General features: G+C 45.8%; 2 protein-coding genes and 1 pseudogene across 2 annotated transcripts; 1 reads left to right on the top strand and 2 right to left on the bottom strand.

Moving 5' to 3' along the window:
* Positions 1–2106: 2106 nt before the first annotated feature.
* LOC121556487 (microfibrillar-associated protein 5) lies at positions 2107–8328 on the top strand. Its single transcript, XM_041870376.2, has 7 exons — positions 2107–2185; positions 5351–5419; positions 5534–5566; positions 5686–5754; positions 6090–6177; positions 6355–6428; positions 7606–8328. The coding sequence occupies exons 2-7, from the start codon at positions 5377–5379 to the stop codon at positions 7719–7721; spliced, it is 423 nt and encodes a 140-aa protein (XP_041726310.1). The 5' UTR covers positions 2107–2185; positions 5351–5376; the 3' UTR covers positions 7722–8328.
* Positions 8329–8410: 82 nt separating this feature from the next.
* Positions 8411–16011, bottom strand: LOC121556485 (adaptin ear-binding coat-associated protein 1-like). Its single transcript, XM_041870372.2, has 8 exons — positions 15887–16011; positions 14782–14882; positions 14104–14208; positions 12959–13040; positions 12466–12574; positions 11977–12256; positions 10201–10306; positions 8411–10103 (listed from the first exon to the last, which is right to left on the bottom strand). The coding sequence occupies exons 1-8, from the start codon at positions 15979–15981 to the stop codon at positions 10049–10051; spliced, it is 933 nt and encodes a 310-aa protein (XP_041726306.1). The 5' UTR covers positions 15982–16011; the 3' UTR covers positions 8411–10048.
* Positions 16012–16329: 318 nt separating this feature from the next.
* On the bottom strand, positions 16330–22800 carry LOC121556474 (annotated as a pseudogene).
* Between the last annotated feature and the right edge of the window lie 2659 nt (positions 22801–25459).

The raw sequence follows: 25459 nt of genomic DNA, 5'->3' as shown, positions 1-25459 counted from the left end.
GCGTCCCTCCCTCGGACGGAATGGTCGAAGAGCTTCCTCATCTCGGCCGTGAACCCCTGGTATGAAGCCATGCAGGGGTCTTGTCGTTCCCAAACGGCTGAAGCCCACTCCAGCGCTCGACCACGCAGCAACTCAATCACAAAGGCTATCCTAGCCTTGTCTGTGGCATAAGAGTAGGGCTGTAGATCGAACACTAACCCACACTGCATAAGGAAAGAACGGCATCTTCCCAGCTCCCCCTCATATTTATCCGGCGTCGGAACCTTGGGCTCACGGAAGGACACAGCTCCAGAAGCGGCAGGCGAGATGGGTGAAACCGGTAGTGGATCCTCCACCGGAAACTTGCACTGGTTCTGGACCTCCGTCAGACCGGTAGAAAGGTTCCGAACGGCCAACGCGATCTCCTGTAGCTCCGTGCTATGATGGCCCAACATCTTCTCCTGATGGGTAATGGCATGGCGAACAGAGTCCAGGTCCGCTGGGTTCATTACTGGCCGGATCGTTCTGTCACGGTTTACTAAGCCAGAACCCAGAAGCAGACCAGGACAAGGTAGGTTGAAACAAAGGTGAGTGTTTATTTAATAGATCCACGAGTGAGGCTGAATAATCCAGGGAACAGAGCGGGTGTCGTGGATGGGTTGTTGAGGGTGCAGTGGTAGGTCCAGTAATGGCTCGGCAGCCGCCGACCATCAGGCAGAGGTTGGATGAAGGTTCCGGATGAGTGACTGCAGATGGAACAAAACGGAGGTAAGTACAAAACAAGCAAACAAGGTGCAAAACAACAAAACTAACGCTACATGCTCTAAGGCTGATCCACTGATAAACATACTGTTCATGGCTAACGATCCGGCAGGGAATGGATGTTAGGACAGAGCCTAAGAAGGGTGATGATCAGGACCAGGTGTGCAGATTGCTGATGGGATGCAGGTGCGGAAATCAAGAGAGCTCCCGCCTAGCAACGTTGCCCGGCAACCAGGCAGGGAGCGTTCCAGAACCCTCGGGAAACTGGAGATCCCGAGCAGAAAAACTAGTAACACAGACAGGAACCGACTCAAACTGCAGGGTTCGTTACACAATATTTATATTGGTTAAGTTCATGGAAGCCTGCTGCTCTCAGGTTTCCCCCATACAAGCTATTAATGGTCCCTATGGAAACCCTATTTCCAACACAAGTAGGGGATCAAACAAAGGGTCAGGAGTTTTGGTCGTGATATTCACTCATCTTTGTTGCAATGTCTTCTGATGTAGCAATATAATTGTCTACTCTAGTTCCTTAATCCTGCATGGTCCTTAGAGTCCCACAGCACATTTCTGCTTCAGCCCATCACCTAATTCAACTACCCAACCTAACGTAAGCCATTGATTAGTGTAATAAGGTGTGTGTTAGTGCCCAGGCCCAGGATTAAGAACCGCATAAATACCGAAATATGTGACAAGCAACTCTGGACAGTGATACAGGCCGTGCAAGCTTTTACTCCAGCCCAACAGTAGCATATCTCTTTCAATCTAGACCACGATAAGTTGGTCTACAGTTAGAGCTGGGCTGAAACAAAAGCCTGCACACACTGCTGCTCTTCCGAAACCAAGATTGGCCACTTCTGAGCTGAGACCACACTCACCAAGTACACTGCCCCGCCTAGTGGAGAAAGAGGATCCCTGCAAATGCAAGGTCTGCCAGACCTGTACCAGTCATTCTGTCATATTCCCTCAGTTGCTCTAAAGCATATTGGGCTCTTTGTTTATGTTCTACCTGTCATCGTGTGTTGACCATTGTTGTTCTTCTGTCAGTTTTTTGTATTTGTAAAGTGTAAGTCCCTAGTTCAATACGCTGATAGATTTGTTTACTATTAGTGATAGTTATTGTGAAATCAACACAGTGCATAGACACATATTTTTGATAATGAGTTTTGTGTTGTTTGGGTGTATATGAAACCAACTCTGGACTAGAACAATTCTCCCTAAATCTCTACCAGATTGGAGGGGAGGAACGCGAGAGAGCAAGAGAATTATAATGAGAGGGGAGGACAAGGGGTGGAGGAGGAGAAGGAGGAGGGGATGGAGGAGGAGAAGGAGAGAGGAGAGAGAAGGAGGAGGGGATGGAGGAGGAGAGGGAGAGAGAAGGAGGGGAAAGGAGAGAGGACAAAAGATTCAAAACAAAGGACGTTTTTGGACGACAGGAAAAATTGTGAGTATGAAAACATTGTGTTCTTTTCTTCATTTTGAAGACTATAAAGGCATTAGTAGCACTGCAGTACTGTATATAGAATGTTTACTATAAATAACATGAGGTACATGTACAAAAGATGCATAGAGAAACTACATTTACTGCAAATAACTAACTTTCCATGAAGTCATCATAATAGAATACTGTCTGTGAACTCCTGTCATGGATGAAAATATGTCATTCAGAACTAATGTATTTTGCAAAGCTATGTGCCCTGGCATACAAGAGTGTATAAATGAGTCAAAGCAAGATAAATCAATTTAGCGTATTCAGGGCCTGGGCAAGATGGTCGTAAAGGAGAAATGGGATGTTAAACATACCGAGTGACAAAACTGTTTGGACGATTTAGAGCATTCTTAATAAGGTTTATGGAAAGAGAGGTGTATGAAAAGAGAGGTGTATGAAAAGAGAGTTGTATGAAAAGAGTGTATGAGAAAGGAGGAGTAGAGGGGTGCTCAAATAGGGCACAGAAAACACATTCTTTTGTGAGAACTCATGTCTTGGACTCCAAACTCACACTGACACATCACAAGAGGAATGATGCAGGGAGAGAGCTGAGGGAGTGTGTGTGTCTGTGTGTGTGTGAGAGAGAGAGAGAGAGAGAGAGAGGATTACTTTGTGAGAAAAAACAGCAACCTGATTCAAACTGCTTGATTAATGCTGATACTAACAACAGCACACATACTGTATCTATCTCATTTACCTGGATTTGACCAGGTACACATTTCCTACAACTGCCTTAGATACAAGCAGTCAGGAAAGCAAAGGCTAACTTTTTCAAACAGAAATTTGCATCCTGTAGCACTAACTCCAAAAAGTTTTGGGACACTGTAAAGTCCATGGAGAATAAGAGCACTTCCTCCCAGCTGCCCACTGCACTGAGGCTAGGAAACACTATCACCACCGATAAATCTACAATAATCGAAAATTTCAACAAGCATTTTGCTACGGCTGGCCATGCTTTCCACCTGGCTACCACTACCCCGACCACCAACTCTGCACCCTCCGCTGCAACTTGCCCCCCCCCCGCTTCTCCTTCACACAAATTCAGACAGCTGATGTTTTGAAAGAGCTGCAAAATCTGGACCCCTACAAATCAGCTGGGCTAGACAATCTGGACCCTTTCTTTCTAAAACTAGCCGCCGAAATTGTCGCAACCCCTATTACTAGCCTGTTCAACCTCTCTTTCGTAACGTCTGAGATCCCCAGAGATTGGAAAGCTGCCGCGGTCATCCCCCTCTTCAAAGGGGGTGACACTCTAGATCCAAACTGTTACAGACCTATATCCATCCTGCCCTGCCTTTCGAAAGTATTTGAAAGACAAGTTAACAAACAGATCACCGACCATTTCGAATCCCACCGTACCTTCTCCGCTATGCAATCCGGTTTCTGAGCTGGTCATGGGTGCACTTCAGCCACGCTCAAGGTCCTAAACGATATTATAACCGCGATCGATAATAGACAGTACTGTGCAGCCGTCTTCATCGACCTGGCCAAGGCTTTCGACTCTGTCAACCACCGCATTCTTATTGGCAGACTAAATAGCCTTGGTTTCTCAAATTACTGCCTCGCCTGGTTCACCAACTACTTCTCAGATAGAGTTCAATGTGTCAAATCGGAGGGCCTGTTGTCTGGACCTATGGCAGTCTCTATAGGGGTGCCACAGGGTTCAATTCTTGGGCCGACTCTTTTCTCCGTGTATATCAATGATGTCGCTCTTGCTGCTGGTGACTCTCAGATCCACCTCTACGCAGACGACACCATTTTGTATACATCTGGCCCTTCATTGGACACTGTGTTAACAAACCTCCAAACGAGCTTCAATGCCATACAACACTCCTTCAGTAGCCTCCAACTGCTCTTAAACACTAGTAAAACTAAATGCATGCTCTTCAATCGAACGCTGCTGGCACCGCCCACCTGACTAGAATCACTACTCTCGACGGGTCTGACCTAGAGTATGTGGACAACTACAAATACCTAGGTGTCTGGTTAGACTGTAAACTCTCCTTCCAGACTCACATTAAGAATCTCCAATCCAAAGTTAAATCTAGAATCGGCTTCCTATTTCACAACAAAGCCTCCTTCACTCATGCTGCCAAACATGCCCTTGTAAAACGGACTATCCTACCGATCCTTGACTTCGGCAATGTCATTTACAAAATAGCCTCCAACACTCTACTCAGCAAATTGGATGTAGTCTATCACAGTGCCATCCGTTTTGTCTCCAAAGCCCCATACACTACCCACCACTGTGACCTGTACGCTCTTGTTGGCTGGTCCTCACTACATGTTCGTCGTCAAACCCACTGGCTCCAGGCCAACTATAAATCACTGCTAGGCAAATCCCTGCCTTATCTTAGCTCATTGGTCACCATAGCAGCACCCACCCGTAGTCTGCGCTCCAGCAGGTATATCTCACTGGTCATCCCCAAAGCCAACACCTCCTTTGGCCGCCATTCCTTCCAGTTCTCTGCTGCCAATGACTGGAACAAATTGCAAAAATCTCTGAAGCTGGAGACTCTTATCTCCCTCACTAACTTTAAGCATCAGTTGTCAGAGCACCTTACCGATCACTGCACCTGTACACAGCCCATCTGAAATTAGCCCACCCAACTAACTCATCCCTATATTGTTATTTATTTTGCTCTTTTGCTCTTTTGCACCCCAGTATCTCTATTTGCACATAATCTCTTGCACATCTAGCATTCCAGTGTTAATACTAATTGTAATTATTTTGCACTATAGCCTATTTATTGCCTTACCTCCATAACTTGCTACATTTGCACACACTGTACATATATTTTCTGTTGTATTTTTTGACTTTATGTTTTTTTTACCCCATATGTAACTCTGTGTTGTTGTTTTTATTGCACTGCTTTGCTTTATCTTGGCCAGGTCGCAGTTGTAAATGAGAACTTGTTCTCAACTGGCTTACCTGGTTAAATAAAGATAAATAAATAAAAGAGTATACATTGCATTAGAAACAGCAGAGGCAGGGCCAGGGGGAGAGCAGAAGGAAAACAGAGGAAATGTAAAGTCGAGATATTGAAGAGTTCCTCTGTGTGAATTGAAACATATAAACTATTTTCCTCTTCTGGCTTTTGTGGGTCCTCTTTCCTTCAGCTCGTAAACATCCAGCTCTGACAACGATGGGCAGTCTTCCAATCGCCCTGCTCCTCTGCGGTTTCCATGGTAACCCATGACAAACACAACACACAAATCATCACCTTCAATTAGGTTTGAGTCCATCTCTGTTTGTTTTAACTCCATAAAACACTTCCCATCATATGCTTTTCTGTTCCACAGCTCTCACAGCTGTAGCCCAATCCCCACAGGCTGGTAATAATGCCCTCCATTCAATGGTCACACATTATTTCAAAAGACATTAAGTTGCATGTGAATCATGGCCGTGGGTAGAGGTCGCTCCCATGCTGATTGTGTTGTTTCCCTGTTGGTAGAGGTGGATCTCCCCAGAGGTGACTGGAATGAAGAGGAGGCTCTGCTGTCTGTCTCTACCCTACCACCTGGTGAGTGAGGTGTCTGTCTCTACCCTACCACCTGGTGAGTGAGGTGTCTGTCTCTACCCTACCACCTGGTGAGTGAGGTGTCTGTCTCTACCCTACCACCTGGTGAGTGAGGTGTCTGTCTCTACCCTACCACCTGGTGAGTGAGGTGTCTGTCTCTACCCTACCACCTGGTGAGTGAGGTGTCTGTCTCTACCCTACCACCTGGTGAGTGAGGTCATCAGTGTGGGACAGAAACATCACTGAACAATGTTAGGCCAGGGATGACCAGGGGTGTCCAGTGATATCTAAACATTGTGTGTGACTTATCTGGATGTTGTGTGTATCCTCTGTGCTAGACTGTAGGGAAGAGACGTACCCCTGCACCAGGATGTACTCTGTCCACCGGCCCATCAAGAGATGCATCCACTCCCTCTGCCTTTACAGGTAAGCTGCAACTACAGGCTCTCTCTCAGGAAAACATAGACACACTCAGTGCCTCCTGGTCATGCAGTCAAAGTCCTTGGGTTTCAACCTGAGAGCCTGTGCAGAGAGGCATGTTTTAGAGACAGCAGCTGGGGTCTGATTATAGTGTAATGATGTCTGTCTCCTGGTTTGTCTCAGCCTCCCTCGTGTCTATGTGATCAACAAGGAGATCTGTGTGAGAACTGTGTGCCAACAGGATGAGTACCTGAAGGGTAAGACAGTCCATCTGATAGCACTTCATTAGACCAGTTGTTAGGATTACAACAACATAACAATCTTAGAGTGCATGAAACTCTTACTGACTTAAGGACAGCATGTACACTACCGTTCAAAAGTTTGGGGTCACTTAGAAATGTCCTTGTTTTCGAAAGAAAAGCAATTTTTCTGTCCATTAAAATAACATCAAATTGATCAGAAATACAGTCTCAACGTCAACAGTGAAGAGGCGACTCCGGGATGCCAAAAAGCCATATCTCAGGCTGCCCGTCTTAATCTTTTCTTTTTATTGGCCAGTCTGAGATATGGCTTTTTCTTTGCAACTCTGCCTAGAAGGTCAGCATCCCGGAGTCGCCTCTTCACTGTTGACGTTGAGAGTGGTGTTTTGTGGGTACTATTTAATGAAGCTGCCAGTTGAGGACATGTGAGGCGCCTGTTTCTCAAACTAGACACTCTAATGTATTTGTCCTCTTGCTTAGTTGTGCACCGGGGCCTCCCACTCCTCTTTCTATTCTGGTTAGAGCCAGTTTGCGCTGTTCTGTGAAGGGAGTAGTACACAGCATTGTACGAGATCTTCAGTTTCTTGGCAATTTCTCCCATGGAATAGCCTTCATTTCTCAGAACAAGAATAGACTGATGAGTTTCAGAAGAAAGTTATTTGTTTCTGGCCATTTTGAGCCTGTAATCAAACCTACAATTGCTGATGCTCCAGATACTCAACTAGTCTCAAGAAGGCCAGTTTTATTGCTTATTTAATCAGCACAACAGTTTTAAGCTGTGCTAACATAATTGCAAAAGGGTTTTCTAATGATCAATTAGCCTTTTAAAATGATAAACTTGGATTAGCAAACACAACGTGCCATTGGAACACAGGACTGATGGTTGCTGATAATGGGCCTCTTTACGCCTATGTAGATATTCCATAAAAAATCTGCAGTTTCCAGCTACAATAGCCATTTACAACATTAACAATGTCTACACTGTATTTCTGATCAATTTGATGTTATTTTAATGGGAAAAAAATTGCTTTTCTTTAAAAAACAAGGACATTTCTAAGTGACCCCAAATGGTAGTGTACATCTGAGCCCACAGCATCCTCTCTCTCTTTCACACACACACACATTATCTGTATTCAATCTCTCTCTCTTGCTCTCTCTCTTCTCTCCATCCCAGCTGAGCTCTGCAGGGAGAGGTCCGGCTGGCCCAAACGCTTCCAGAGGTCAACCACCAATAAGAAACGCTGTCGCAATCACCGTGGCAACCCCAAAACCTGGGAAAACAAGGCCTGATGGGCCCAAGATGGCGGAGATGGAAGGAGGGGCGGAGGAAGAAGGGAGGAAGGAGAGGAGGAGGAGGGAGGACACCCTTGGAGACAGAACACTGGGTTGTCTCCATAAAAACACCCCAAAACACCATAAATCCACCGCTCAACACCTGGTGCTAGCCTGTGCCTTATTACACACACACACACAATCACACGCACGCACGGACAGACACACACAGAGACACACATGCACAAACGCATGCACACACACACACACACACAGTCCTCGTAACTCCAGTTAAGAACAGTCTGAGTCATATTTCTCAGTTCTTCTATTAGCCTCTTGTTTTATTATAACTGTCTGTGAATATCATGGGGAGAAATCACTCCCGACAGATTTGCTCTGTGTTTTATTTGACACGGATCATGTTCTCGTGGTTTACGTCAGTGCCATTCCGGGCTGTATAATACTGCTCAGATGGAACGCTGTTGGGTTCCTGTAGTTCGTTGTGTAGAGGCAATCTGAGAACAAAGTATCCACTCTGTCATCACTGGCACCTTACTGTAAAGCTCTCTATCACAATCCAATACCAAAGTAGTGCAATATTACCCAATAAAATGTAATGAATTGGTTTATGTGTGGATTGCTTTATTGATGTAGTCCAGTTTTTTCCCCTTATGCAGATAAAAAGAAAAGTCATCCGTGATTCAACATTAGTTGATATCTTTATACTTTTATTTTCAATACATACACATTTACATACACACATATTGTATTTGTAATGACAAGAAGAAACACATAAACAAACATAGGTAGGGTCTACACAGACTCTCACCAGTTCATACCAGTTCTCCAACTAGCCGTGTGCTCACACAGGAAATCAATCAATTATCACGTCATTAATCAACATCATGTCATCAATCAATGCATATGTTTGAGTCCATGAGAGAAAGACACACACAATGATAAGTACAAAAGCCACATACATGGCTTACTGTAATATTGCACTGTGATGTCCTGTACTGCATTATCCCCCTCAATCCCTCCATCCTTTCTCTCCAAATAAAACAGTAAAGTAAAACACTGCAGTAAAGTAAAACACTGCATCTCACAAGGACTGGAATGGTCTCACTGCATTGACAGAGTTAAGTTAGTTCCAGGGTTTAACGTATAGAACACAGACGGACGGACGGACGGACGGACAGACAGTTGTGTATACAACACACACAGGGCTATTCATCCAGCAGGGCAAGAGTCGTGACCTAAATGAGTCATCTCTACCCAGAAACCCCTTGACTGTTGATTACATCACAAGGCCTAAATCAGGCCTGTCTATCACCCCATGGGTTTAACCCCCTCCTCACCCTCCATCCCTCCTCAGACCCATCTTACCCTTTCATCCCATCACTCTGCTATCCCTTCACTCAATCAGACCACTATTTTTTCCTATCGCTCCCTCCATTTCGGTGTTAATTGACCAACTAACACCAGCCTCATGTTAGAACAACGCAGCCAAGTGACCCTGCCAAGTTCCCATCCCCAGCAGTGATAATGTCCACATCTCACCACTCTCCGTCAGACTGTGGTTGTAGGACCGCAATAGCCCACCAAGGGGCGCCAAACAGCATGACTACTGTGTAAACTTACAGTAGATCAGTGTCCACTCAAAGCAGAAGCTGCTCCAAAGCCCAGCTCCAGACTCACCGTGGCCTAACCTTAGTAATTAAGAGGAAAAAGCAAAACTGACCTTAGATCAGATAACTTGGTCATATACTAATGCATCCAGGCAAGCCTGTAAATTAGTTATTTCAGGCGATAATTCCAGTTGTACTGGAGATTCTAAAGGAAAATTAGCTACGACACTACCACAACAACAATGGGAATTACAAACTACTGACAATATATACATTTACAATAATATATTCTGTACATAAATTAATTTGTTTTTTATCAAGACTATAGTGTGAGTCACCATCATTCCTTTCTGTACCATCTTTCATTTAGAGAGATTTAACCTCAGTCTTTTCCCTCAGTAGTAAATAAATACTCTGTTGCAATAGATAGAGATAGAGAAAGAGACAGAGGGAGAGGAGGGCAAGGAGAGGGGGACAGAGGGGGAGAGAGTGTAGCGTTGAAACTGAGAGGGAAAGATGTAGAGGGAGAGGGTGGTAAGGAGAGGAAGCCAGGAGAGGGGTGATGAGAGTGGGGGCAGGGTGTGAGAGAGACAAATAAAGAGAGGGGGAAGAGAGGGAGAGAGTACACTGAGGTTGAGGTGATAATATACAGTGTCTTCCTCTGGTCAGGGGTTAAAGGTCAGGTGAAGGTCAGGTGAAAGGGATTGTGGGACGGCCTCAGAACTGCTGCCAGTTGGTGGAACCATCATCGTTGGCGAGCGGAGACATTGACCTGCGTTATGGGGAAAAAGAGGAGAGCATTAATGGGGGGAACAAAATAATGAAAGAAGAGAGAAAAGGATGAAAGAGAGAGAAGATTATCCCCTTACTTTTCTGGGGCAGAGAAGTCTCCCCACATGTCCGAGCCGCCTGTAGGGTTGGGGTTCGGCTGCACCACAGAGTTGGAGTTACTGCTGTCCAGGTCTAACAAACAGCCTGAGAACAGAGAGACAATCATAGAATTAGGAATTAGAATACTAATTTAATAGGATCTCTATGGAGACAACACACATCAAACCCTTCAATACACAACCTCTACTGCTTTCTCCCCATTCATACTCTAATGACAATAGCCTTTTTCTTGGTTAGCTCATAAAACTAAAAGAAAAAACACCCAGGGCCCCATTCAATCCTTAACCTAATTACACTGTGGCATATAAACATGCACTTTTTCCCTTCAGTCAAATGAATTCACAGCATGGTTTGGGGAACTGTAAAAATAGTATTCAACAATGTTAGCAAAAAGCGCTATGCAGAAAAAGCAGTTACTAGGGTAACCGAACAAGATAAACAAACAGATGAATCAGAAGCAGCAATATGAGAACAGGGTCGCGTTCAGGAGAACACAACGTTTTGAACGTTGCACATAGAATTGTCTTGTATGGAGTGTACCACATCCCCTATTCTACATGCCAGAGCAGAATACCTGTCTTCATAATCTATACTGAACAAAAATATAAACGCAACAATTTCAATGATTTTACTGAGTTACAGTTCATATAAGGAAATCAGTCAATTTAAATAAATCCATTAGGCCCTAATCTATGGATTTCACATGACTGAGCAGGGGCACAGCCATGGGTGGGCCTGGGAGGACATAGGCCCACCAACTGGGGAGCCAGGCCCAGCCAATCAGAATTAGTTTTTCCCCACAAAAGGGCTTTATTACAGACAGAAATACTCCTAAATTTCAACAGCTGTCCGGGTGGCTGGTCTCAGACGATCCTGCAGGTGAAGAAGCCGGATGTGGAGGTCCTGGGCTGGCGTGGTTACACGTGGTCTGCAGTTGTGAGGCCGGTTGGACGTACTGCCAAATTCTCTAAAACAACGTTGGAGGCGGCTTATTGTAAATAAATTAACATTAATTGATCTGGCAACAACTCTGGTGGACATTCCTGCAGTCAGCATGCCAATTGCATCACGCTTCACCATCTGGCAGTCTGATGGACGAATCTGGGTTTGGCGGATGCCAGGAGAACGCTACCTGCCTCAATGCATGGTGCCAACTGTAAAGTTTGGTTGAGGAGGAATAATGGTCTGGGGCTGTTTGTCATGGTTCAGGCTAGGCCCCTTAGTTCCAGTGAAGGGAAATCTTAATGCTACAGCATACAATGACGATCTAGACAATTCTGTACTTCCAACTTTGTGGCAACAGTTTGGGGAAGGCCCTTTCCTGTTTCAGCATGACAATGCCCATGTACACAAAGCGAGATCCATACAGAAATGGTTTGTCGAGATCAGTGTGGAAGAACTTGACTGGCGTGCACAGAGCCCTGACCTCAACCCCATCGAACACCTTTGGGATGAATTGGAATGCCGACTGCAAGCCAGGCCTAATCGCCCAACATCAGTACACGACCTCACTAATGCTCTTGTGGCTGAATGGAAGCAAGTCCCCACAGCATCTAGTGGAAAGCCTTCCGAGAAGAGTAGAGGCTGTTATAGCAGCAAAGGGGGGACCCAACTCCATATTAAAGCCCATGATTTTGGAATGAGATGTTTGACGAGCAGGTGTCCACATACTTTTGGTCATGTAGTGTATATCTTTCTGAACAACCAGTAGCGTTACACCTCGCTGAACGTGGCCCAAAATGCTGTTCACCTACCTGTGTTACTTCCCCCTGAGAATGTGTTACTTCCCCCTGAGAACATGTCACTTCCTGCTGGGAATGTGTCGTTTCCTCCTGAAAACGTGTCACTTTCCCCTGAAAACGAGTCACTTCCCGCAGAGAATAAGTCTCCCCCTGAGAATAACCCTTCATTGTCATTGGAGGAGCTTGACATAGGGGGAGGGGCTATCTTGGCGCCACCACCGGCAGGGGGAGGAGGGAGGAGCCCAAAGCCACCAGCACTCTGGGGGCGGGACTTGTCTCTCTTTCTGCCTTGCTGAGAGAGGGACAGAAATGGAAAGAAAGAGAGGAGGGGACGGGTGAGAAGGAAGGAGAGAGGAATAGGTGTTTGAGTGATAGCTTGACAAAGCTTTGAAACAGAGCATGGGTTTGCAACGTGTGCGTGCATGTTCGCTTTTGAGTTGTTAAGCGCTAACCAGATGGTACCATGGTAGGAGTATTATGGGTGTGAGTTGAGGAAGTTACCCCGATATTGAGAGTGATGGTCTGTCCCTCTTTGAAACCCAGGTCCAGTTTAGGAGTGTTGTCTGGAGTCTGAGACTGCTTACTGATCTCAAGCTCCTGTTTCACCCACCTGAGAGAGTGACAGAGAGAGAGAGGTAACAAGAGAGAGAGAAAGATATATATATATACAGTAAATAGATAGAGAATGAGAAGGCAAAAGGGAGAGAGCGTTATAACATTTCAAGCCTCTTTATTCTTTTGAAAAATGTTGTGTGCATAATGTTTAGTGTTAATTTGTGATTGTTTATTTCACTTGCTTTGGCAATATAAACATATGTTTTCCATGTCAATGAAGCCCCTTTCAATTGAATTGAGAGTTGTCAGGCTATGTCAGGCTATTACTAATTAATGTCAGTTAGAAGTCAACATTTTAGCTCTGAGCTGTACTTGTTTTGCTAATGTTATGAGAATGTTATCTCTGTTGTGACAGCTGACAGCTGTAAGAGCAACACACTTAAAGTGGTCCTGCAGCGCCACGTTGAAGTCAAACGAGTCCCCTCTGTCCCCAAACCCGATGCCTATGAACGCACTGCGACCTGAGAGACAGAGGCCAGAGAAGAACAATAAACCAATGTAAGTTACAAATCAAATCACTTCGTACACACACTGATCCTAAAACACAGAGAAATAGCACAGTGAGAAACAACTGATTGTGTACTCCAAATGCTGTAGTAGAATACTGTTCCATTCTACACACTCAAATGATCCAACACATACCTTGTTATTACTGTGTTATACTACTTCTACTGTACTGAACAAAAATATAAACGCAACATGCAGCAATTTCAACAATTTTACTGAGTTACAGTTCATATAAGGAAATCAGTCAATTGAAATAAATAAATTAGGTCCTAATCTATGGATTTCACATAACTGGGCATGGGCTCAGCCATGGGTGGGCCTGGGAGGGCATAGGCCCACCCACTTGGGAGCCAGGCCCATCCACTGGGGAGCCAGGCCCAGCCAATCAGAATGAGTTTTTCCCCACAAAAGGGCTTTATAATACAGACAGAAATACTCCTCGTTTCATCAGCTGTCCAGGTGGCTGGTCTCAGATGATCCTGCAGGTGAAGAAGCCGGATGTGGATGTACTGGGCTGGCGTTGTTACACGTGGTCTGCGGTTGTGAGGCCGTTTGGACATACTGCCAAATTCTCTAAAACGACGTTTGAGGCGGCTTATGGTAGAAAAATGAACATTAAATTCTCTGGCAACAGCTCTGGTGGACATTCCTGCAGTCAGCATGCCAATTTCACACTCCCTCAAAACTTGAGACATCTGTGGCATTGTGTTGTGATCATGCTGTTTAATCAGCTTCTTGATATGCCACACCTGTCAGGTGGTTAGATTATCTTGGCAGAGGAGAAATGCTCACTAAAAGGGATGTAAACACTATTTTTTAGAGAAATAAGGTTTTTTGTGCGTTTGGAAAATTTCTGGGATATTTTATTTCAGCTCATGAAACATGGGACCAACACTTTACATGTTGTGTTTATATTTTTGTTCAGTATAATAACTACTAATAGAAAAGTAGTGTGTGATAGTTCTGTCCTTTCTAATATGGCCAGATGGTGACAAGTGACGACGACCAACAACCCACCACTCTCATCCTGGATCCGAAGCACAAAGTAACGACTGGAGTCGCTGACGGTTTCTATGGCGATGCCAGGGTACTCGTCCACTGGTGCCTGTGCAAACAGCTCCCCTGCAGAGACGGAGGGTAGTTATAACTTAGGCCTTATAACTAACGGTTCAAGTCAATAGTCAGAGGGCAAGGTGGAGCAGTTAACATAGTCCTTTCAGGTCAACAAGAAGTGCCCAGGTGACGATTTGGAATTGGGCATGACGGCCTTCTGACTAGAAGTGCCTAGAGGTGGGCTAGGGGCTAGGGCAGGGGTCCCCAATTACATTCAGCAGTGGGCCAATTTTTCCTTGAGCGGATGGTTGGAACATAGCTATAAATAATTTGTACACTGCAAATTGACCGCAAGAAACAGATATAGTATTTGACAAAAACAGAATAATTTCAAACGTTGATTACATTGGGATACGATCACATACGCCTCTCTATTTATGCGTGAGGATACTTGGGAACAGATCTCCTAAATAAAAATTACCTTGAACTAATCTCCTGGTGATTTTACAGTCTTTTATATCGAAGAACAAAAAAATAAATAATGTAAACATTTAAAACTTGGGGGGCCGAATAAAATGTGGCCTGCGGGCCACCTATTGGGTAACCCTGGGCTAGGGGCTAGGGGACAATTTGGCCTCTCACCAGAGATCTTGTCCTCCAGTTTGATGAAAGCCACTTTTCCCCGAGCCGTCACTCTCATACGGCCTGTCCAATCAGGGGCATCCAGCTTCCAATCCGCCGCCCTGAGGGAGACACAGACAGCCAATCAGAGATGAGACTGACTGTATAGGTGTGTGTCAGAAAGAGGGATACCATGTTGTTGATAACCAACCACTACACCTTGCTACTGAAATGAGAGTGAAGTCAGGAGAAGAAGAAATAACAAGGTGACTGGGCTGGCAGTTCACCAGACCTGGGGTGGAATATTCCCTCATTATTATTACTCACTACATCACACAACAGACTCAGCTTTGTGCTTGGTGATGGCAAGTTACTGGTGGTCAGCCAATCAGCTCCCAGGAGAAAGATACAGTATGGAACGCTGTCCAGTCAGCATGCAGATAGACTGGATCGCGTTAAAACACCAGCCAATGAACAAATGGGTAAACACAATATAGTCACACACACTGCCAACCGTAGACTGTAGCCTAATAGGACGGAAGTCACTGTCAACAAGAGATCCTTTAACGAACCCTGGTTAGAAAGTAATAGGGTAGGCTACAACAGAGAAAATGCCCAGATAATCCTACGAGGGAGTAAAAATCTCACTAATCCTATGGACCTTTAAATACCGTAGTACCCACTATATCCTTTCACTAAACATTCGCCCCAAAGCACAGAGCAGTCAAAGCACATATTGTCAAAGGGGGACACGACACGGTCACGTTTTCGCACTGTAAACAGGATTCAATGTCATTGTCTGATACCGTCAGGTGGACTACAATAATAACAGGTGTATTCTCCCTATCCATCCCACTACGCACAGCCTTGACATCTGGTGGTAGACTATTCCTCCGTAATAGAAGTCAACCAGTTTGCCTGGTAGGCCACCTTAGAAAAGCTATTGCGCACTGCAAAGGCGACAGAGACGACCATTATAGCCATTATATGGGCAATGCATTGCCTTGATGTGAAGACAAGAGCTTTGCCTACGGGGAGGTTGATATATTGCCACGCCAAACAAATGATGCTGGAGTCAAACCAGGGCAAGGTCACCGGTTGATGGTGCCGGAACCGGGTCTCTTACCTGACTCCCCGGTTCGATGCCCGCGGCGGGATTCGGTAAACGTTGACGTCAGGTTTCACACACAGGATCGACTCGTATTCGCCCTCGGTCGCCATCTTGACTTTAATTCAATCAGTGTTTGGTGATCGTGCACGTTAACGGGTACGGGAGCGTAATACACTGTGTGTTTGCGCACGAGAAGCATTCACATCCGTTTCTAATGTCATTCATCCAGATTAATCAACCATTGTCAGTGATAGTTTAGAGATAATTGTAATCAATTAGCCTAACCTTTATTTGGTTGATTATGGTAGGCTATGTGAGAGATAAAGAGCTGGTCAAATTTAAATCAGGGTAGGATAATGTCAACACAAAACCACTCATAATCACAGTTGGAGGAAATTATTTAATGGATGTGTTACAAGGCAGTAATAATGCTACAAAGGGTAAAAAATAAAAATAACAATATATAAACACAGTATGCAATTGAGTTGAACAGTTTATCTATTTTTTTTTTTACAGTGATAAGTTAAAGGGAGGAGCAAAAATAAATAGCTCCATATCAGCATACATGACAGGGAAAGACGTGAATCACAATCCAAGCAGCTCGAAAGCATCTCTCCAATCTTCTGCCTCACCAGGCTGAAAGACAAATCAGTAAATATCATTAGCCTACTAACTCAAGGGTATAGTGTGTGTGTGTGTGTGTGTGTGTGTGTGTGTGTGTGTGTGTGTGTGTGTGTGTGTGTGTGTGTGTGTGTGTCCTACCTGGAGGATGTCGTTAAGTTTCCTGGCCAGTTGAACAGAGTTCTGATGCAGTCCGTCCCAGGCCTTAAACACACGCTGTCTGCGAGCCACAAAGGTCTGCCAACAGTAGAAATAGTCTATAGGGAAGAGACAGAATTATAAGGAGAGATGCATTAGGGAAGAGACCCCCACCCCCACCCCCACATGCACCCCGGCTCTCTGCAGCACGCGGAGACCCTCTCTCGCACGGCTGTCCTCCAGGTCACAGAAGTAGAGCCTGGAGACGTAGATCCTGAGGCGGAGGTTGGGGGTCTGGCTGAGCAACTGGGCCAGTCTGTAGGAGCAGTCTGAGCAGGGAGACCAGGAACAGAACCAGGTGACAGAGTAACACAGTCCCACACTGTCTGGAGCTCCATAACCCCACAGGCCCGGACACAGGGCGCCAGCTTCCAAGAGGCGCAGGAACAGCAGCTAAGGGGGGTGGAAAGAAAGAGAGTGATGGAGGTGTGTGATAAAGGGAGAGGGGTGAGGAATGAGGGAGAGAGAGTGATAGGTGAGAAATTAGAGAAAGAGTGATGGAGATAGGTGAGGAATGAGGGAGAGAGTGATGGAGATAGGTGAGGAATGAGGGAGAGAGAGTGATGGAGATAGGTGAGGAATGAGGGAGAGAGAGTGATGGAGATAGGTGAGGAAGAGAGAGAGAGAAATGATTGAGGGAGGAAGATGCAGATAGAGAGAAAGGAGAGTAGAATGAGGGGAAAGAGAGTGATGAAGAAATGGGAAGGAAAGAAAGAAAAGGGAAGAGATAGGAAAATATACACTGCTCAAAAAAATAAAGGGAACACTAAAATAACACATCCTAGATCTGAATGAATGAAATAATCTTATTAAATACTTTTTTCTTTACATAGTTGAATGTGCTGACAACAAAATCACACAAAAATGATCAATGGAAATCAAATTTATCAACCCATGGAGGTCTGGATTTGGAGTCACCCTCAAAATTAAAGTGGAAAACCACACTACAGGCTGATCCAACTTTGATGTAATGTCCTTAAAACAAGTCAAAATGAGGCTCAGTAGTGTGTGTGGCCTCCACGTGCCCGTATGACCTCCCTACAACGCCTGGGCATGCTCCTGATGAGGTGGCGGATGGTCTCCTGAGTGATCTCCTCCCAGACCTGGACTAAAGCATCCGCCAACTCCTGGACAGTCTGTGGTGCAACGTGGCGTTGGTGGATGGAGCGAGACATGATGTCCCAGATGTGCTCAATTGGATTCAGGTCTGGGGAACGGGCGGGCCAGTCCATAGCATCAATGCCTTCCTCTTGCAGGAACTGCTGACACACTCCAGCCACATGAGGTCTAGCATTGTCTTGCATTAGGAAGAACCCAGGGCCAACCGCACCAGCATATGGTCTCACAAGGGGTCTGAGGATCTCATCTCGGTACCTAATGGCAGTTAGGCTACCTCTGGCGAGCACATGGAGGGCTGTGCGGCCCCCCAAAGAAATACCACCCCACACCATGACTGACCCACCGCCAAACCGGTCATGCTGGAGGATGTTGCAGGCAGCAGAACGTTCTCCACGGCGTCTCCAGACTCTGTCACGTCTGTCACATGTGCTCAGTGTGAACCTGCTTTCATCTGTGAAGAGCACAGGGCGCCAGTGGCGAATTTGCCAATCTTGGTGTTCTCTGGCAACTGCACGGTGTTGGGCTGTAAGCACAACCCCCACCTGTGGACGTCGGGCCCTCATACCAACCTCATGGAGTCTGTTTCTGACCGTTTGAGCAGACACATGCACATTTGTGGCCTGCTGGAGGTCATTTTGCAGGGCTCTGGCAGTGCTCCTCCTGCTCCTCCTTGCACAAAGGTGGAGGTAGCAGTCCTGCTGCTGGGTTGTTGCCCTCCTACGGCCTCCTCCACGTCTCCTGATGTACTGGCCTGTCTCCTGGTAGTGCCTCCATGCTCTGGACACTACGCTGACAGACACAGCAAACCTTCTTGCCACAGCTCGCATTGATGTGCCATCCTGGATGAGCTGCACTACCTGAGCCAATTGTGTGGGTTGTAGACTCCGTCTCATGCTACTACTAGAGTGAAAGCACAGCCAGCATTCAAAAGTGACCAAAACATCAGCCAGGAAGCATAGGAACTGAGAAGTGGTCTGTGGTCACCACCTGCAAAACCAGTCCTTTATTGGGGGTGTCTTGCTAATTGCCTATAATTTCCACCTGTTGTCTATTCCATTTGCACAACAGCATGTGAAATGTATTGTCAATCAGTGTTGCTTCCTAAGTGGACAGTTTGATTTCACAGAAGTGTGATTGACTTGGAGTTACATTGTGTTGTTTAAGTGTTCCCTTGAGCAGTGTATAAAGACGGAAAGAGGGAGAGAACTGGAGCAACAGGGACAGACAAGAGAATAAATGACAGATGACAAGATTTGTTCCATGTTTCCTCCTCTCCCTTCCTCTCCTTGCCCTCCCTCTCCTCTCCCTCCTTCTCTCCTCTCCCTCCCTCTCCTCTCTCTCCCTCTCCCTCTCCCCCTCCCTCCCCCTCCCACCTCTCCTCTCCCCTCCCTCCCTCCCTCCCTCCCTCCCTCCCTCCCTCCCTCCCTCCCTCCCTCCCTCCCTCTCCCTCCCTCCCTCCCTCCCTCCCTCCCTCCCACCCTCTCTCCCCCCTCCCTCCCTCCCTCCCTCCCTCCCTCCCTCCCTCCCTCCCTCCCTCTCCTCTCCTCTCCCTCTCTCTCCGCTCCCCTCCCTCTCTCTCCTCTCCCTCCCTCCCTCACCTCCACATGACAACCAGACCGGTTGCGCAGGTGTCCAAAGTCGAAGGAGAGTGAGTTTGGTCCCATCCGCCTCTTGACCACGAAGCAAAGGTAGGTCTCGTGTCGGCCCTTGGCCCAGCGCATGTTCTTATAGTGGTAGATAAACTTCTTCTGGGCCAACAGCACACCGAGACACAGAAAATAGGTTTTCACTCAAATAAGTAGTAGAGTTGCTGGCAAAATCTATTTCCATAAGCACACTGAGGCAGGCCTAAGGTGAAAAGGTGAATGGTTATGGCCACTGCTATTGCTATTCACTCCTCTGCACCTGTAGTGGCTTATCTGGTCTGGAAAAGCCATATACTCTTGTTATGAGGACTGCACTGACTACTCAACACCTTCCTCTTCTTCTTTAACAAAACCACTGGTTTGGTTAACTTCTGTCAATGAACTGGTGTCTAACAAATTGGCCCTGGTTCTCTCGGTCTCAGTTTCAATCTGACAGCTTTCAGCGAAACTAGCGAAAGCTATTCAATATGTTGTTGTCATCATCACCGAAACTTCTGATTGTGCTGCATAAGATAAAGACGACAGGAGTGGTTTCATAATAAATCATCAATGATAAATAGGACAGCAATCACCAAATAGTAGGCATTAGCTTTAGAACATGTTTTACACCATGCATTAGTTGATCACGTCATGTGATATTATATCATATCAATTTGCTCAACTCATGAAACAATTAACACAAAAAAACAGATGTGCATTTTTACTCACCTGTCAAATTTGTTGATCATTTCAAAAGCCTAATTTGTCTCACACAGTCAATCAGGCGAGAGCGAGTGATGAGATGAGTGAGAGAGTGTGGGGGGAGGGGAGGGGGAAGGGAAGGAGGTGACAGGGTAGATATATATACCTATACGCTCAGTCAAACAGCTTGTGTAGAGAGGGCACTCTGGTTGGATGGAGATATTTTTCAAAACAAGAATAGGGGAGGGGTGACAGAAATATCAAAGCTACGCCAGAGTCGTGTAGATACACTATACTACAGGACATTGTTAATCAGCAAACAACAAGGTAGGCCTACAAACTGTGAAACTAAATAAAAAATACTAGTTATACTAGATAGATATAGTCCATGAGTTGATCATGACTAATACTACACTGAACAAAAATATAAACGCAACCTGCAACAATTTCAAATATTTTACTGAGTTACAGTTAATAGAAGGTAATCAGTCATTTAAATAAATAAATTAGGCCCTATTCTATGGATTTCACATGATTGGGAATACAGATATGGATCTGTAGGTCACAGATACCTTAAAAAAAAGGTAGGAGCGTGGATCAGAAAACCAGTCAGTATCTGGTGTGACCACCATTTGCCTCATGCAGCGCGACACATCTCCTTCACATTGTGTTGATCAGGCTGTTGATTGTGGCCTATGGAATGTTGTCCCACTCCTTTTCAATGACTGTGCGAAGTTGCTGGATATTGGCGGGAACTGGAACACGCTGTCGTACACGTTGATCCAGAGCATCCCAAACATGCTCAATGGGTGACATGTCTGGTGAATATGTAGGCCATGGAAGAACTGGGACATTTTCAGCTTCCAGGAATTGTGTACAGATCCTTGCGACATGGGGCCTTGCATGCTGAAACATGAGGTGATGGCACAACAATGGGCCTCAGGATCTCGTCACGGTATCTCTGTGCATTCAAATTGCCATAGATAAAATGCAAATGTGTTTGTTGTCCGTAGCTTATACCTGCCCATACCATAACCCCACCGCCACCATGGTGGGGCACTCTGTTCACAACGTTGACATCAGCAAATCGCTAACCCACACGTCTGCCATCTGCCCGGTACAGTTGAAACCGGCATTCATCCATGAAAAGCAAACTTCTCCAGCGTGCCAGTGGCCATCGAAGGTGAGCATTTGCCCACTGAAGTCGGTTACGACGCCGAACTGCAGTCAGGTCAAGACCCTGGTGAGGACAACGAGCACGCAGATGTTCTTCCCTGAGATGGTTTCTAACAGTTTGTGCAGAAATTATTAGTTTTGCAAACCCACAGTTTCATCAGCTGTCCGGGTGGCTCGTCTCAGACGATCTCGCAGGTGAAGAAGTCAACTGTAGAGGTCCTGGGCTGGTGTGGTTACAAGTGGTCTGCGGTTGTGAGGCCGGTTGGACGTACTGCCAATTCTTTAAAACAACGTTAGAGGTGGCTTATGGTAGAGAAATGAACATTCAATTATATGGCAACAGCTCTGGTGGACATTCCTTGCATGCTCCCTCAAAACTTGAGCCATCTGTGGCATTATGTTGTGTGACAAAACTGCACATTTTAGAGTGGCCCTTTATTGACCCCATCACAAGGTGCACCTGTGTAATGATCATGCTGTTTAATCAGCTTCTTGATATGCCACACCTGTCAGGTGGATGGATTATCTTGGCAAATGAGAAATGTTCATTAACAGGGATGTAAACAAATTTGTGCACAACATTTGAGGTAAATAAGCTTTTTGTGTGTATGGAACATTTCTGGGATCTTTTATTTCAGCTCATGAAACATGGGACCAACACTTTACATGATGCGTTTATATTTTTGTTCAGTATAGTAATACTAGATAGATATAGTCCATGAGTTGACTAATGACTAATTCGAGAACCACAAGAAACAAATCCGTTTCACAATGCAGGAAACACAAAGCAATTACAGTGACCACACGAGTCCAGGAGTGTTTGACGTGATTTGTAACCTTTTGATTTTCTCACATATGTCAGTAAACTCAGCCAAATGTGTGGAAATTTCCAAAGGCACTGCGCTCGCTCCCCCAGCCAGTCACCCAACCCTCCACTCTGGTTTTCCCAGATCATTAAAGAAAAACGTCCAGATACCTTCTCGCCTTGATGCAGACTGGGTTTACCACGCTTCCCCGTTCCCCTCCACTCACTCCCTCCTTTCCTCCCCTCCCCTCCCCCTTCCCCTCATCACCCTTTCCAGGCCCCAGAGTTGGGGTAGACATGGGCGTCCCCCAAAACCCAGAGGCCCTGACACCTATACCTCTGATTTGGGTTTTGTGAGTGCATGTGCTTGCATGTGTCATATTTGGGTTTTCCCAAAGTGTGTCAATCATAACAAACTTAGGAGCTGTGAGTGACCCCTCTCACACCAGGCCTCCCTCTCTGCTCCACCACTGCAGTGTGGCTTTCTCCCCTTACGCACAGTGTGTATAACTCAGACCATCCAGCCTTTGAACCATGAGATGTTGTCATCCATCCTCCTCCATAGACGAGGGTGTGTTCACTCTCTCTCTCACTTTGTTCTGTGCCGTCGTTCTGTCTGTTTTTACTCCGGCCCGGTCCCGCTCACTGCAGCTGCACGCATCCTGTGCCTCTCTGTTTCCCATGACTCCCCACTCCCCTCACCCGCTCATGCACTCTGTGGTTTGGGGAATTCACCGTTTCCCAGGGTGGGTGTATTTGGAGCTAATCTGTACTGTGTGTGTGTGAGTGTGTGTGTGTGTGTTTGGTTGGCTTGTGGAGCCCATCTGTGTGAGTGTGTCATAAATATGATCTATACACATCATCTGGAACAGATTTATCCACTCTGCCATTTACGTACCAACCGCCGGTGGTGCGGTGCCCCAACATCAAGATTTACACTAATCTGCAATGTTTGTCTGTGTGCTGTATGTGTGTGAGAGAAAGTGACTCTATGTGTTGACAGCAACTAACCTTAGTAACCTTGCACTATGTTGATAAAGCACCTAAAAGTCACTGTGCAAGTGAATGTGTCTATGGAATGTTGCCATTCATAACCTCCAGTCTGTTTTAAATATGATCCTGCAAACGTGTGTGTGTTTGTGCGTGTGTGCGTGGTTTTAAGTAAGACAGATGGATTATACATCACCATCTTCCATGGTTTGACCACAGTTGACCAAGGTCGCCTTTCGGTCACAAACCAACATTCACGTGCACAGCCCTACTGTAACAGACAGTGTGTGTGTCAGAGTACAGTAGGCTATGGTAGACATGGCTGTGCATCTAACCCATAGTCAGGGGGGGGAACCAACCGGCAGCAGGATGTGCAAAGTCATACTTTCCGAAACCCACCCGCCCACACACACACACACACACACACACACACCACCATACCGTGCAGACCCACATGACCACAGTCACAAACAGGCTTACTTTCCAATGGCGTGAACTCGCATCTGTTTCCTGACAACAATAATAGTTTCAGATTGGTTAGACGATAGAGGCCCAGCTAACAGGTGTCTGCAGCAGAGCAGGGCAGGCATGGAGTGAGATAACCATGACTCCCAATAATAAAATAACCTAATGCTCAACGGGAAGAATGGGGAAGACTGTTTCAAGGATAACAATTACTCCCACACTCACTATTACATCTGTCTGTCTGCACGTTTCCTTCACTGACGTGCATGGCCATGTGTAGCAGTAAATGTGTGTGTGGGAGTGATTCTTAACAGGGTTTTACTGTAATCCCAGCACTAAAAATAGTTGTGGCATTGTAATGTATTTATTCTGAAGATTACACATTGTTTCACTGCAGAGAAATCACTTTACATTACACAGAATCCTAGAGGCTTAGAGCGAAGGCTTTGCTCTGGTTAAACAGTTGATGCAAACTTGGGTGGTTCTCTTTTCTAACACTTAGTATTAGGGGAGATACTCCTCCCCCAAGACCACACACACGCCACTAGCTATTTCATTTCCAACACTCCAGCACTGTATGTATGTGAGAAACAGGTTAATGTAGTTATGATACGGTCTGAGGTTAGCACGGTGAGCACACGTGTAGCTAACCACGCTCTAATTCTGGTTACGCCGAGACAGGGCTGAAGAACAGTGTCACACATACCCTTCCACTCACACACAAACTGACATTCACCTGCAAACAGCACACTACACTACTGCTATAATTTACTACTAATACCATGGTGTGCAATCTGTACCAGGGTTAATATATCTGACACTTTTTTTCCTGCCATGTGACAGGTGTGCAGTGTGAGGAATGATATTAAGTGTCATTAAAGGGGGTAGGGTGAGGATAGAGAGAGTGATGAATGGAGGAGAGCATGTGTTTTGCAGACTCATTCAAAGCCACACACAGGTGCAGGTGAGGAGGAGTGAGAGAGAAGAGGGGTAGTAAGAGAGAAAGAACAGTGAAGTTCTGCAGACTCACATAATAATAATAATATGCCATTTAGCAGACGCTTTTATCCAAAGCGACTTACAGTCATGTGCGCAAACATTTTTACGTATGGGAGGTCCCGGGGATCGAACCCACTACCCTGGTGTTACAAGCTTCATGCTCTACCAATTGAGCTACAGAGGACCACATAAACCACGTACTTCCTCACACACAGTAAATGCATACTCACTGACAGAGGTGTGCACATATCCCTGCGGACGCACACATTTATTTGCAAAATCACTTTTTGTAAAACAAATCTTTACAAATAAAGAGCCGGTAAGACATATAAACAGATATATTTTACATCAAATGTTGGATTTTGTTTTCAACCAACAATCAAGATGATAAGAACTCATTACAATAAGAACTCAATGACAATTGTAAAAGCAATTCATAAATAAATGTGTCTCCCGAGTGGCGCAGTGGTCTAAGGCACTGCATCGCTGTGCCACTAGAGATCCTGGTTCGAAACGAGGCTCTGTCGTAGCCGGCCGCTACTGGGAGACCCGTGGGGCGGCGCACAATTGGCCCAGCGTCGTCCAGGGTAGGGGAGGGAATGGCCGGCAGGGATGTAGAGCATGGCGTTTGCAATGCCAGGGTTGTGGGTTCGATTCCCACGGGGGGCCAGTATGAAAAATAAAATACTGTATGCACTCACTAACTGTAAGTCGCTCTGGATAAGAGCGTCTGCTAAATGACAAAAATAAATAAATACATACTACAAATCAGGAGAGGAAAAACTTCATTTAAGTAAGGTTCCGTTCACTAGATTGTCCATTGTCTTCCAACATTTCAGTTAGACTCTGCCCTGATAAGAGAGGTAGTCCACCTCTTTTCACTGTATC

Source organism: Coregonus clupeaformis, unplaced genomic scaffold, assembly GCF_020615455.1.
Source record: "Coregonus clupeaformis isolate EN_2021a unplaced genomic scaffold, ASM2061545v1 scaf0148, whole genome shotgun sequence".
NCBI classification, from domain to species: domain Eukaryota; kingdom Metazoa; phylum Chordata; class Actinopteri; order Salmoniformes; family Salmonidae; genus Coregonus; species Coregonus clupeaformis.
This window is presented reverse-complemented; position numbering and strand designations above follow the sequence as displayed.

What these genes read in the sequence shown, in the direction of transcription:
- LOC121556487 (XM_041870376.2), top strand. Translation starts at nt 5,377, where the DNA reads ATGGGCAGTCTTCCAATCGCCCTGCTCCTCTGCGGTTTCCATG. An exon ending in GCTCCTCTGCGGTTTCCATG is followed by an intron (nt 5,420 to 5,533) that starts GTAACCCATGAC and finishes TCTGTTCCACAG; the next exon opens with CTCTCACAGCTGTAGCCCAA. An exon ending in AGCCCAATCCCCACAGGCTG is followed by an intron (nt 5,567 to 5,685) that starts GTAATAATGCCC and finishes CCCTGTTGGTAG; the next exon opens with AGGTGGATCTCCCCAGAGGT.
- LOC121556485 (XM_041870372.2), bottom strand. Translation starts at nt 15,981, where the DNA reads ATGGCGACCGAGGGCGAATACGAGTCGATCCTGTGTGTGAAACCTGAC. An exon ending in GCGCTGCAGGACCACTTTAA is followed by an intron (nt 12,575 to 12,958) that starts GTGTGTTGCTCT and finishes TCACTCTCTCAG; the next exon opens with GTGGGTGAAACAGGAGCTTG. An exon ending in CTCAGGGGGAAGTAACACAG is followed by an intron (nt 10,307 to 11,976) that starts GTAGGTGAACAG and finishes CTCTGTTCTCAG; the next exon opens with GCTGTTTGTTAGACCTGGAC.